This window comes from Ambystoma mexicanum, chromosome 3p (genome assembly GCF_040938575.1).
Source record: "Ambystoma mexicanum isolate Mex_15411 chromosome 3p, UKY_AmexF1_1, whole genome shotgun sequence".
Lineage (NCBI taxonomy): Eukaryota > Metazoa > Chordata > Amphibia > Caudata > Ambystomatidae > Ambystoma > Ambystoma mexicanum.
In genome coordinates this window covers 756377567-756389688 of record NC_090925.1, presented here as the reverse complement: position 1 = coordinate 756389688, position 12122 = coordinate 756377567, and the positions used below count along the sequence as shown (strand labels likewise).

The 12122-nt window shown below is 47.4% G+C and overlaps 1 protein-coding gene across 1 annotated transcript in view; it reads left to right on the top strand.

Moving 5' to 3' along the window:
• The window catches only part of LOC138580811 (active breakpoint cluster region-related protein-like), a 392929-nt gene that overhangs the window by 73446 nt on the left and 307361 nt on the right, over window positions 1-12122 (top strand). Inside the window, exons 3-4 of the mRNA XM_069651664.1 lie at window positions 7529-7633; window positions 9764-9952. Of these exons, the coding sequence (XP_069507765.1) occupies window positions 7529-7633; window positions 9764-9952 (294 nt within the window). The remainder of the gene's footprint in view (window positions 1-7528; window positions 7634-9763; window positions 9953-12122) is intronic.

Sequence of the window (12122 nt, the reverse complement as noted above, 5' to 3'; positions counted from 1 at the left end):
GAGTGGAGGGGGCCTGTGGCGGGTGTTGGTCCATGCAGCTGTACGTCGCCCTCGTCGTCTGATATGGCTGCTGTGGCAGCTGTCTCACCGACTGTGCTGCTGGCAGCCGATGGTGTGCCCTCTGCCAATGCCTCCTGGGTGATTGTGGCTGGTGTGGGTGTTTTTGTGGGGGCCGTGGTGCACATTGGTGCTGTGGCCTCTGTGGTTTTCATGGCCTTCAAGGTGGTGCAGGTTGGCCTCTGCCCCTTGAGGTTGAGGGGCGGTGTTCTCCCTCCTCAACCCTGGCCTTCTTCTGTGGTGTGGCATCTTTCTCCCTGGTGTCCTCATCACCGCTGTCAGAATGTGTGCCTGTGGGGGACCAAAGGAGGGAGAGGGTTAGTGATGGGTCTACGGACATCGGGCATGCATTGGGGTGGCTGCATTGATATGGAATGGTAGATGATTAACATTGGGGGGAGTGACATATGGGTTACCTCACTCTTGGGTGGGTGATGCATGGAGGCGTCTGGTTTGCAACACATATGGGGTGCATTATGCATGTGGACAAGGTGATGCTGCGCACTGCCTGTAGGCAGTCTTGTACTTATGTGTCTGGTGGACCCTGCTCTACATCATTTCACTGTCAGTTCATGTGGACATCATCGTGGTGGTATTAGCATTGTTTCATTTGAGACACCTACCTGCATTGGCTGATGACGGGGCTCCTCGCTCCATGTCCCCGACTCCCTCTATTGCCTCAGTGCCTATGGTGGTTGCACATATCTCCTCCCATGGTTGCAGTTTTATGGGGGACTCTGCACCTCCGCCTGTCGCCATCCCAAGGTTGCGATTGGCGGAGAGTATGCTCCGCACACGTAGACGCAGGTCATCCCAGCGCTAACGGCATTGTTTGGGTGTGTGTGGTGTGGTGCCAACGGCACTGACTCTCTGGGCGACCTCTGCCCAAATCTGCTTTTTGCACTGCAGTGCTGGACGGGACATGTCGTTTGAGAACACCACATATGCATGTTCCTGCAGTGTCTCCGCTAACATGGTGAGCTCCTCTCTGGAGAGGCACTCCTTGCGCAGGCGATCTCCCATTTGTTTCACTGCTTTTGGCATTGTAAATTGCAACAGGTGGTGGTAGAGGTGTGTTGGAGATCTGGGGGTCAGATGGCTCCTGGTTGTGGTGGATGTCAATGGATTGTGTTTTTAAAGATGGCCCCCGTGCTCTTTCCCGTTCCTGTGCGATGACGCTACTTCCGGTTCTGCGTATTTACAGTCACCGCTAATAGCGGTTACCGCTATTAGAGGTGACCGTTATTAGTGGTCACCGCTAATGCCGATAGCTTGGATGCCGGAGGAGCTATTTCCACTACAGACGGTGCCGGAAAGGGGGATTTTTCGGACTTTTACGGCATGGCGGTGAGGTCATTACTGGCATGGCGCAAAGCTTGTGCCTGCAAACTCGTAATGGGCCGATTTTAGCGGTCTATTACCAGCACGGACACGGTAATTGCGCCATGCCGGTAATGACCGGTACTTACCGCCCGGGTCGTAATGAGGCCCAATGTTTTTAAGGTTCTGCACATTCTACCTAACACCTTCTAATCTTCTCCAATCTGCTGATGTTATCCCACTTTCTACTTCTCATATATTCTAACCTTCTGATTCCCTGTTCCAATCTTCGGACCCTCTACATCCACCTTGTCTCTGTCACCAGCATCCTCCGTACAATTGCCAGTATTCTCTATACTGTCATCATCATTCCTCCAGTCACCAGCCTTCTCAATATTATCATCCTCCCTATGATCACCAATCTTCTCTAAACTCCCCTCCTGTCTTCTTCCTATTTCTCTTTCTGCTTGCAATCTTGGCATACACTTAGATTCTGCCCTTTCCTCCTCTCTTCATATTTCTTCACTTTCTCGTACCTGCAGGACCCTTCTAACATTTAAAAGACAAGGCCCTTTCTTACTTCCCAGGCATCTAAGTTACAAATTTCTTGTTTTTTATATTTGTTTCTGACCTTTCTTTACTGCTCCTGCCTCCATGTGCCCTCCCTGCCTCTTGTCTTAGTCCTGTTATGTCTATCTTTAACTCCTCTGTTAATCTCCTCTGTTCCCTCTCTCCTCGAGATGCTATCATTCCTGCTCTATCTTCTCTTCAATGGCTCGCCTTTCACTCCTGTCTTAAATTGAACTTTCTCTGTACAGGCTTCAAATACTTTCGTAATCTTGCTCCCCCTTATCTTACTTCCTTTGTGTCATTTCATTCTCCCTCTTGCACACTTCGCGCTCACTCTCTTTTTCTCCTAATGGTTCCTCGACCACCCTCTGATCAGTCCCGCTTTCACTTGTTTTCTCTTCGGGCCCCACTTCATTGGAATGCACTATAGCTCTGCTCTACTTATTCATATCGGTTCCATGTGATAATATCCCCGCAAAAATATCGCCATACAAAAATGTTGCCATATTTTTGCAGCGATATTACCTCATGGAACCTGCGGGGGACACCCCCAGCAACTCCCACATATTTTTAAAAGGGAGTGGGGGACACCCCCGCAAACCCCCCACATATTTACCCCATAAATTATCCCCACCAAAAATATTGCATATGGCCGTTCCCGACGACCATATGTACGGCGATATTTTTGGGTGGGGATAATATTACCTGATACCTTCATATCCTCTTTTCCGATCTGCCCTTAAAACTCATCTACACTAATTACATTTTGTTTTTTGATGTAATTCTTTTTTTAATATGTACTTTGTTTCTATAATATGTACAGTGCTTTGGCGTATAGCGCTTAAAAAATGCAAATAAAATAAAAATACAAAAATACTTTGGTCAACTTCCTCCTTGCTGTCACCAACCTTCGCCTTACTATGAACCAGCTCTAAATGTCTTCTCCAGCTTCTTATGTCTCTATAGACAATGGTTTTCTGCTTGTATGGCCCCTGGGTGTCCCTTCCAGCTTCATGGGTCTTATCCACTGACAGATTTCCCTAGGCTGGTCTCACCAAGCCTCCTGGACCTCTTCTCCATGTACTCTATATATTCACCAATCTCTGACAAACATCTCTTCCCAACTCCAGATCCTTCTTCAAACTTTGATCTCTCACAAAAGACACACAATACCAGACTGAGCTTGTGGACTTTTATAGCCCTGTGCAACGTCCCCTTGGGACAAGCTCTTAGTGAGGATCTGCAGCTGTGTTCTGGAAAAATTGGTAACAGGTGTTGATTGACTGACCCTTATATGCTCGCCTGAACTTACTCTTGGTTTTAGGGCCTGCAGCAAGCCTTTATCTGGCCTGTCTGCCATCTTTGATTCCTGGGAAAGACAGAGCTTCTTCCTCAGCATATGAAACTTATATTGGTAAATTCTTTAACAGTCGCTGAGTGTGAAAGGGATGTTTGTCTTCGGTAAAATGTGAACTTTGTATGATATGATATGATATGATATGATATGATATGGAATTTATAACGTGCCTGTACACAAGTGTTTCTAGGCACGAGAAGACAAGGAGGGGCAAACAAAGGGAGGACAAAACAACAATCATACTAGGCCATGTGTCATTCAAATCATGCAAGTGCAGGGAAGAGGGAATGGGGGAAGTGCCACAGGGGAGTGGAAGGGGAAGTGCAGTTAACTCACACATGCAGCCAGCGGGTGGCTCATAAGTGCAGAGAGAAGGGACTGTAGGGTTGCAGATACAGACCCTTAAGTGCTGGGGAGCCAGAGGCAGTGCAATGGCAACTTGACATGCAGGAGCCTGGGCCCGAGTTCAGAGGGTGACCAGGTGACTAGTGCGCAGGGCAGTCAGATGCATCAGCAGGGGAGAGTTAGAGAGGAAGTGGAAGCAAAAACAAATGTCTTGAGTTGCATGTGGAACCGGAGGTGGTTCTGCTCAAGTTTGAGAGAGGCGGGGAGGCTGTTCCAGAAGGAGGCCCCAGCCAAGAAGATAGATTTGCCCCCAATTCTCTGCTTGGACAAGCGTCTGACCCTCAGAGAGTTGGAGGTGGATGAGCAGAGAACTCAAGAAGGAAGATGTTTTGGAAGAGAAAGTTGGAGGTAGAACGGTCCCAGGCCCCAGAAAGCCTTGTGGGTGATGCAGAGGGTCATGAACTTGATCCTTGCAGCCATAGGGAGCCAGTGAAGAGATTGCAGAGCTGGAGAGCTGTGATCCCTGTGCTTGAGGCTAAGGGCAAGACTTGCAGTCCTGTTCTGGATAAGTTGTAAAGGTCGAAGAGTAGGGGCATAAAGATTTAGAAAGACGGCTGTTGCAATAGTCCAGCCTAGTGGGGTCCAGAGCTCTGCAGACAGTGAACCTCTGTGGGAAATTGAGAAAAGGAAGAATGCCTCTGAGGAGGTGCAGCTGATAGTTTGAATTCTTAGAGGTGTCAGAGATGTGAGGAGAGAAGGAGAGGTGGAGTAGAAGATGACCTCACAGGAAGAAGCACGAAGAGGGCTCAGAGTGGGCGGCCAGAGAGAGAGAGGAAAGGTGGGAGCGGTTGTCCCAATGAGGAGGATCTCAGTTGTACTGGCATTAAGGCAGATATCATTGGTGGCACACCATTCCTGAATTGCGGCCAGACAGTCTGGTATGAGAGAAGAAGCAGAGGTGGCTGAGGGGAGCCTGAAAGGGAGCTGAGTGTCATCCAAATAACATTAAAAATTGGAATAGAAAGTAGCGATGCAGTGGGCAAGAGGTGCCAGGTAGTGGTTGAAGAGCCAGGGAGAGAGGTTAGCCCACTGGGAACACCACAAGTAGAGGGAGATAGAAGAGAGGAAAGACCCCAGTTGGACCTGAGAGTGTCGGTCAGTGAGAAAGGAGGTCAACCAGGCCAGGGCCTGATCAGTAATACCAAGGTTGTTGCTGAAGCGATTGAGCAGGAAGACATGGTTGACCATGTCAAAAGCAGTGGATAGATCAAGGAGAATGAGGACAGAAGGGAGATTAGAGTCATGTTTGGAAAGCAAGTCTTCACAGGTCTGTAGGAGAGCAGTTTCCATGTTTCTGGTAGCTCTGAAGACAGACTGGTGGTCATGAAGGCAAACAAAAGATTCAGTATGTAGATTAAGCTGGGAGACGGCCAGCTTTTCCAAGAGTTTGCCCAGGAAAGGAGTGATGGAGATCGGGTGATAATTAGCCAGAGAGGAAGGATTGGCCAAGGGGGTGCATAAGAGAGTGCTTAAGAGGGAAGGGAAAGTTCCTGTGGCAAAGGTGTGGTTGCAGAAATAGCCCAAGGCTGGAACAAGGGTTTCAAGGTGGTCCTTGATGGTTCTGGATGAGCAAAGGAGAACCTGCTTTGACTAGACTTTCATAGATCAGCCTTGTCTAGAAACATTATCAGGGGTCAAAGGGGAAAGGAGGAGGAGAGACAGCCTCAGACAGGCCAGAGGAGGTAGAGGAAGAGAGGGTGGATAGAATGTCCTGAGTTTTAGTAGTGAAATCAGAGGCAACAGGAGAGGTAGAGACTGCAGCAGGATTGGCCAGCTCCTTGCAGATTTTGAAAAGTTTGGCGAGTTGTTAGATGCTGCAGAGATGCAGACTTGGATGTAGGCTCTCTTCTTAGAGAGGACAGACTGTCTGTACTGCCTTTGGAGCAGGCGGCAGACCAGTTTGTCAGGGGGTGCGCCCTGCACTTCCTCTCTGCCGACCTACACTTGTGGTTAAGGGTGGCAATGTCAGAATAGTAGCAAGAGTTGCACTTGGATTTGGGCTTCAAGCGGATCCTCATGACAAGGGCAAGGACATCCAGTGTGTTAGAGATAGAGAGATGAAGGTTAGAGAGGTCTGTGTCAGGGTGTGAGTCAGCCAAAGGTGCAGGAGGAGGAGAGAAAGTAGCAGCGAAAGCCTCAACTGACACACCCTTCATGGGTTGAATGACCAAGAAGGTAGGTGGCAGTGCTGGAGTCGACTTGACCGGCGGGGAAGAGAGAGAGAAGTGGGAAGAAAGGAGAAAGTGATCACTACAAGAGAGAGAAGTGGTGAGACGGTTAAGGAAGGGGACTTCTGAGGAGATCAGAACATCCAGGTACAGACAGGGAGCGAGGAGGAAAGGGTCAGGCCACTCAGAGAGGAAGAGGGCAACCTGGCCAGGTGGCCTGTAGATACTGGCCACAGTGAGAGAGAGGCCAGGAGATATAGAGAGCGTGCAGACCAGGCATGCAAAGGAGGAGTAGTGCTGCATTGGAATGATAGAACCAGGGATCCACTCCAGGAAAATCAAGGCTAAACCCCCACTGGGATGGTTGGTTCTGGGTTCATAGAGGATCTTGTTGCCATCAGGAAGGAGAGTGTCAAAACTTGTTGCAGAGCTGGCCATGAACCAAGTCTTGGTGAGACCGAGTACATCGAAATCACGCTCTTCCAGGAGATGGCAGATGTCAGAGAAGTATTTGATATCTAAACAAGAGTTAAGAGTAGTGATGTGGAGCAGGTTGCCACATTTCAAGGACTTCCGGAGAGGGATACAGGCCAGAGGTACAACCTGCGGCAGTGTTGGGGGTGCCCGAGCATGTGCAGAGAGATGGAAGGAAGGGAAGGCAGGGTAGTCAGAGGGGGAGAAGAGGGTGCCAGAGGGGTGGCATAGGAGGGAGGCAACAGGGTGGCCAGAGAAGCAGCAGGGGGTGCCGAAGAGGTGGCAGAAAAAGGAGGCAGCAGAGGAGCCAGCGAGGGGTAAGAAGGGATAGCAGAAGAGGAAAGGAAGTTGATAAGGCATGGGAAGCATCTATCAAAAAGGAGGAGATTGGCCTGAGCTCCCTGGACCAAGACAGTGCCATTTAAGTAGACATTAATGATGGTCTTAGAGGAGTGGAAGGGGGCCAGGAAGGCCACACAGCGGGTGCCACCATTAATGGGTGAAGAGGAAAAAGGAGAGAGAATAGAGACCGTATGGAGGGTCCATAGGCCTGGAGAGGGAATGACAATAACACATGAGTATGTTGGTAAGGGTCTGTCTGGAGGAAGCACTGGTATAGGTATAGAGGGATAGAGTAGTCGCTAGAAAAGCAGTTAGAAAAGATAGGTGAGACAGAGAGCACCATAGGGGATGCAGAGAGGAAAGAGGGGTAGGGGTAGGGTGAGGGGAGTCCAGCCAGGGGAGGCGAGAGGGGAGGCTGCACGGGAGGAGGCAAAAAGGAGGGAGGCACAGGGAGGGACACGAAAGGGAGGGGGGCACAGCAAAGAACAAGAACAATGGACCTACAAATCAGATGCAGTACAGAACCATCAGCAAAGTAAAGAGCACAACAGGGAACCTGGGAGTAAAGAATGCAGATACGAAACAGGACCAAAGCAAAACACAGAGGTCAGCAGGTGCAAGTGAGAACTATGCTGGTAGACAATGGATTGGTAAAATTATATAATTAGTCTGTGGAAATACTGCCAAGAAACAGTAACCTAGCAACATCGTATCACATGTGGGAACTAGCAATTCTGAGAGCATTTCTCTTCGCGTTTGATGTAAATAAACTGCATAATAGCCCTGAGTAGGGCTTTTCTTTTCTCTCTCTCACTTTCCTTCTCTTTTTCCACAGATTGTGTCATGCGAGGAAACATTGCTGGAGAAGCGCACCTCGGCCCTGCGGAAGATGGCAGAGTGTGAGGGGGAATATCTCAGTGGACTAGAAGCTCTGGTGCTGGTGGGTATTGTGAGAATATGACTGTCTGAATATTCTAAGAAGGGCATCAGTAGATCACAGTACATTGAGAGATACAGGGTCGGAAATGTGACAAACACAGGCTTACTCCTCACCACCCAACTAGTTATGTAAGTCCTTAATCACACAGTAAGTGTTATCCTAGAATGGGAGACCTGAAGAAGCACTGGATTTGCATGAAACAAGTGTTGGCTTTTCATGATCAAATTACAGATTTTCATCATCAAGTCTAAAAACAGTCAAATGTTATAAGTACCAACTTTGAAAAACTGTACATGAAGCCCTTTAGAATTGATACAAAAGGATGCCATTTAAAGTACCACCTTTAGGACAACTAAACATTGCTATCATGTTATGTAGGTGGCAATACAGAGAGTACTCTCTAAATTATATGTGATAGTATGGGTGCTTGGCCACAGTATTTTAGTTGAGTAACCTGTGGTACCTTAGTTGGGTGCTCCGTGGTACACTAGTTGGGTGGCCCATTATAGGCTAGCTAGATGATCAGCTGTATTCCGGTTGAGAGCACTTCAGTACTACAATTGCTTTATATATGCTTCACACTTAGGATGATATATGGAACACTAGGTGATACGTGCGACCCTAGCTTTGTGTACTTCATTACCCAAGCAGCTTCTTCTGTGGCACCCTAGATACACGTTGGCTGGCACCCTAATAACATGCTCTGCGGTACCATAGTTCTGAACTCTTTGGTACTTTTGTCTCATGACCTGCACAACATTAGTGTGGTGGTCTGTGGTGCCCGACGCTGTGTTTTCCTCGACACCGTACATTAGCTGTGTAATTATGGTACACTATGCCTTATACGTGAAATCGAAATCCCTGATTGGAGCTATGTAGATGGTGGATTTATCGCTGACGTCCATCATATCCTGGATAAGCTTTTCACCAAGTAAGTGTCACCCCAGCTGTCAGCCACGTGTCCTGTTAAGATGTGTCTCATTTTATTTGGGATATAAGTGTTCCATTAGAGGAAGGGGCAGGATAGATCTTACCACCCTTGTTTTGGTCGTTTGAATTATCCTAAGGCCATCTGTGTTCTCTATCAGGAGGGGGCACTGCCAGCGGAGGCAGCTATGTATGGGTCAGTTAAATCGTCTTTGCATTATGCGTTTTCCAAGCAATTACGTGGAAGTATTCTCTAACCTGCCAGTCAAGTTAGGGTCAGTTATCTGGTAACCGTGTAGGAGTAGCACACATTGTCCTTAATGTAACAACGTTCTATGACAGGAGTGACTGAGGCCAAGTGCTATGACCATTTAATAATCAGTCAAAATATAATCATCACTATTGGGATATCAGTCTTGTATGGCAGAAGGGGTCAAGCAAGCTTTGGTTCCAATGTGCCGGCCTGGCACAAGGACACTAATTTGGCATTGTGTATGGCAGATGGGGACTGGCCTTGCTTTATGTGCCCACACTCCCAAAGGAAATTGACACGTTGATGATCTTTTGTCCATGTGAAGGTTCAACTTCTCCAAGAAGCACATCTTGGGGAAATTAGAATGGCATTGAAACCTATTTCTTCACTCACACCTCTAGAAGTCCAAATAAAGTTGCAAGTGCAGATACAAAGAGACTTTCAGTGGGCCTCATTACGAGTGAGGCGGAATGGGTTAACGGGCTCCGCTAAAGGAGGCGGACCCGTTAAACCCATTCCGCCTCATTACAAGCTCCCCTCGCGGGACCCGGTAAGTAACGTCTGGTCAAAGCAGGCTTCCTTACCGGGTCCCGCGAGGGGAAGAGGGAGCAAACAACTGGCCGCTCATAATCGGCCCGTTGTTTGCACCCTCTCCCATTCCCATTGAGCCCTATGGGGGCTCAGATGGGAATGGGGAAGGTCCGGGCCTGGGTTCCTGGAGGGAGGAATTACCGGGCCCTCCAAACTCAGAATGGCCCGGTAAACCCGGACCCGATTTTGGCAGCATATATAATAGCGCCAGGGCTACCGCCGAAGTCGTAATGAGGCCCAGTGACTTGAAATTGCTCCATTAGACCCCATGTGCATTTCTGATTGGATGAGGAATGTTTTATTTAGCTGCCATCCTAATTGGTTGTCTCTGGCCTGAATTCTCCTCCTTTCCACTTCAGCTCAAGAAAGCCCTGAAGATGACAGCAAACACATCCCAGCCAGTGTTGAGCATCCAGCAGATCCAAGCCATCTTTTTCCAGGTGCCGGAACTTTTGCAGCTGCACCAGGGATTTTACCGCAGTCTCAGGCATCGGCTGGAGCAGGGGGAGAGTCAGCATCCAGTGGTGGGAGACCTCTTCCAGAGCCTGGTATGTGTGATGGGAGAGTGTTGTAAGGCTACAGGGGAGAGGGAGAGACAGTAAGCTGTGAGACAAGACCTCTGTTATAAACGGTCACAGAAGAGATGAGAGTAAATCAGGAACAATGAGCCAGGTGGAGAGGAGTCTTAACTACCAACCAGTGGCACAAGGCTGCAGTGACAGACCTCCCCCTCCTACCCTCCGACATTCCTTTAAACCCCTCTGGATAGTTTGCTTCAGAATTCAATTTACCTTTCCAACTATAAGCTAATGATATACCGCTGATTCTCGGCCTTGGAAAAGATGATGGAAACCTAAGAAACTAGGTAGCTGTCATGCAACCATGCAGGAGTGGATTTTGGACAGTGAATTTTGGAAGAAAAGCAACAAAATTGGTAAATTATTATGTGGTCCAGCCAACGTATCCCATGTTTACTCTTCTTGTCCCTCCTTTTAGGGTGCACACTGTCTCTGGTCGAAGGGTGAAGGAGGTTAGCTATGATTTTTCACTCAAATATTTCCTTCATTTCTCAAATCGACAACCTGACTACATAATTCCATTTCCAACTACATATATTAATGAAAGTTCTTATCTTTCTTGACTTAGCCCGGACAATATAGCTGGTCCATGCCTCACTGTTATCAAAATCTGATTACTGTGGTAGCCACTTTGCAGCACTATCAAAATGTTCCATCCATGACCTCAGTCTAGACAGAACGAACCACCATTGTCCGTTTGTTTCACAAGAAATCCTCTCAGGTCTTTTCAACCGACTCCCTTTATAAGGTATTTGTCCCTTCTGGTGAAAGTGATTAGTAGAACCAGCAGTGTAACCTTTGATCTGTCATTACCCTCAAGAATTTGATTTGGCATAATGCTATATATCTCTGGAATCTAAAACGGCCAAACCCTTTTGGATGTCAAGTATGACCTATGTCCTAAAAAAATAATCCAGGGATAATCTTATTTATAGAGTTCCGAGACATGCATACTGTAAATGGAAAAGATACAATTTGCTTTTGTGTCATCAAAGCATATAAAATTCAAAGTAAAATACTTTCTTAAATCAAATCTAAAGGCCTAACTTTCCGTATGCTTAGGTGGGAATTCTCTACCTGAACAAACCTAAGGAAAGTCTGAGTCCAAGAGTCCAACTTAAAAGTCTGTCCGTGTCCAAAACCTATACTTGCCCTCATAACCAAAGCTAACCAATGTGTAGGGATGTCAAAACCAACAGAAACAGTGTTCAACTCAAAGTTCTGAGCCTCTTCCTGCTCCAGGCTTTCTCTCAGCTCCCCTTCCCCAAGTATAACCAAGTTCCAAGATAACCTTTCTTCAGTTCACAGTAATATAGTTCATTATTTCCCTGGCCACCTGCACAGACGATCCAAGCAGAGTAGGAGTGAGAATACCTTCAGGCTTCTCACAATACACATTTAGCTTTGTTTAACAATCTCTTAACATTCATCCTCTGTTCAAAACTAATTTCTGAACCTCTGAGCCTCAAGGCTTGTTATGCTGATTATGTCTCTTTAAAGTAACGTTTTTTAAAATTCGAAAGAAGCATATTTCTGTATGCAATGCCACAAAATATTGTCACCCTAACACCACATTTCTATTGTCTAAGAAAGGTATGCGTATATGCTTAGTTCAGTTTACCAAAAATGCACATGAGATAATTTTGTTAGAAGCTAGTTGATGTTGGGCCCAAGGTCAGCATGGGGAGGATCCCTGAGCCACCCCATCTGAGTACCTGTCACATGGCAGGGGACAATCACAATAAAAATCAGCCTTAGGGGGTCTAGAATGCCCCCATCCAACTAGCTCAGTAGGGCAGACCAGGTCTGAAAGCTTTGACACTGATCAAATGTCTAGTAAGGCCCTGCAGTGCAATGCTTCCCATATGAGAGAGAAGCTCTCCTGCAGCGGACCCAAAACTACAACAAAGAAAATGAAGATGTTCTCTTTAAGGGAAATTATTTCTCTTTGCTTGACAGTGATAGCAAGTATTTGACTAGAGTTACAGTTCCACCCGGTACATCAAAGAACTTGCCTCATTGGGTTTACAGGATCCACAGGCGCAAGAAGACAGGGTTCAGTTGCATTATTCCCTGGCATTTCTCTACGCACCCAGTAAAACAAAGGCTTATCCAGTGTGTTTCACATCACAGGCTGAAA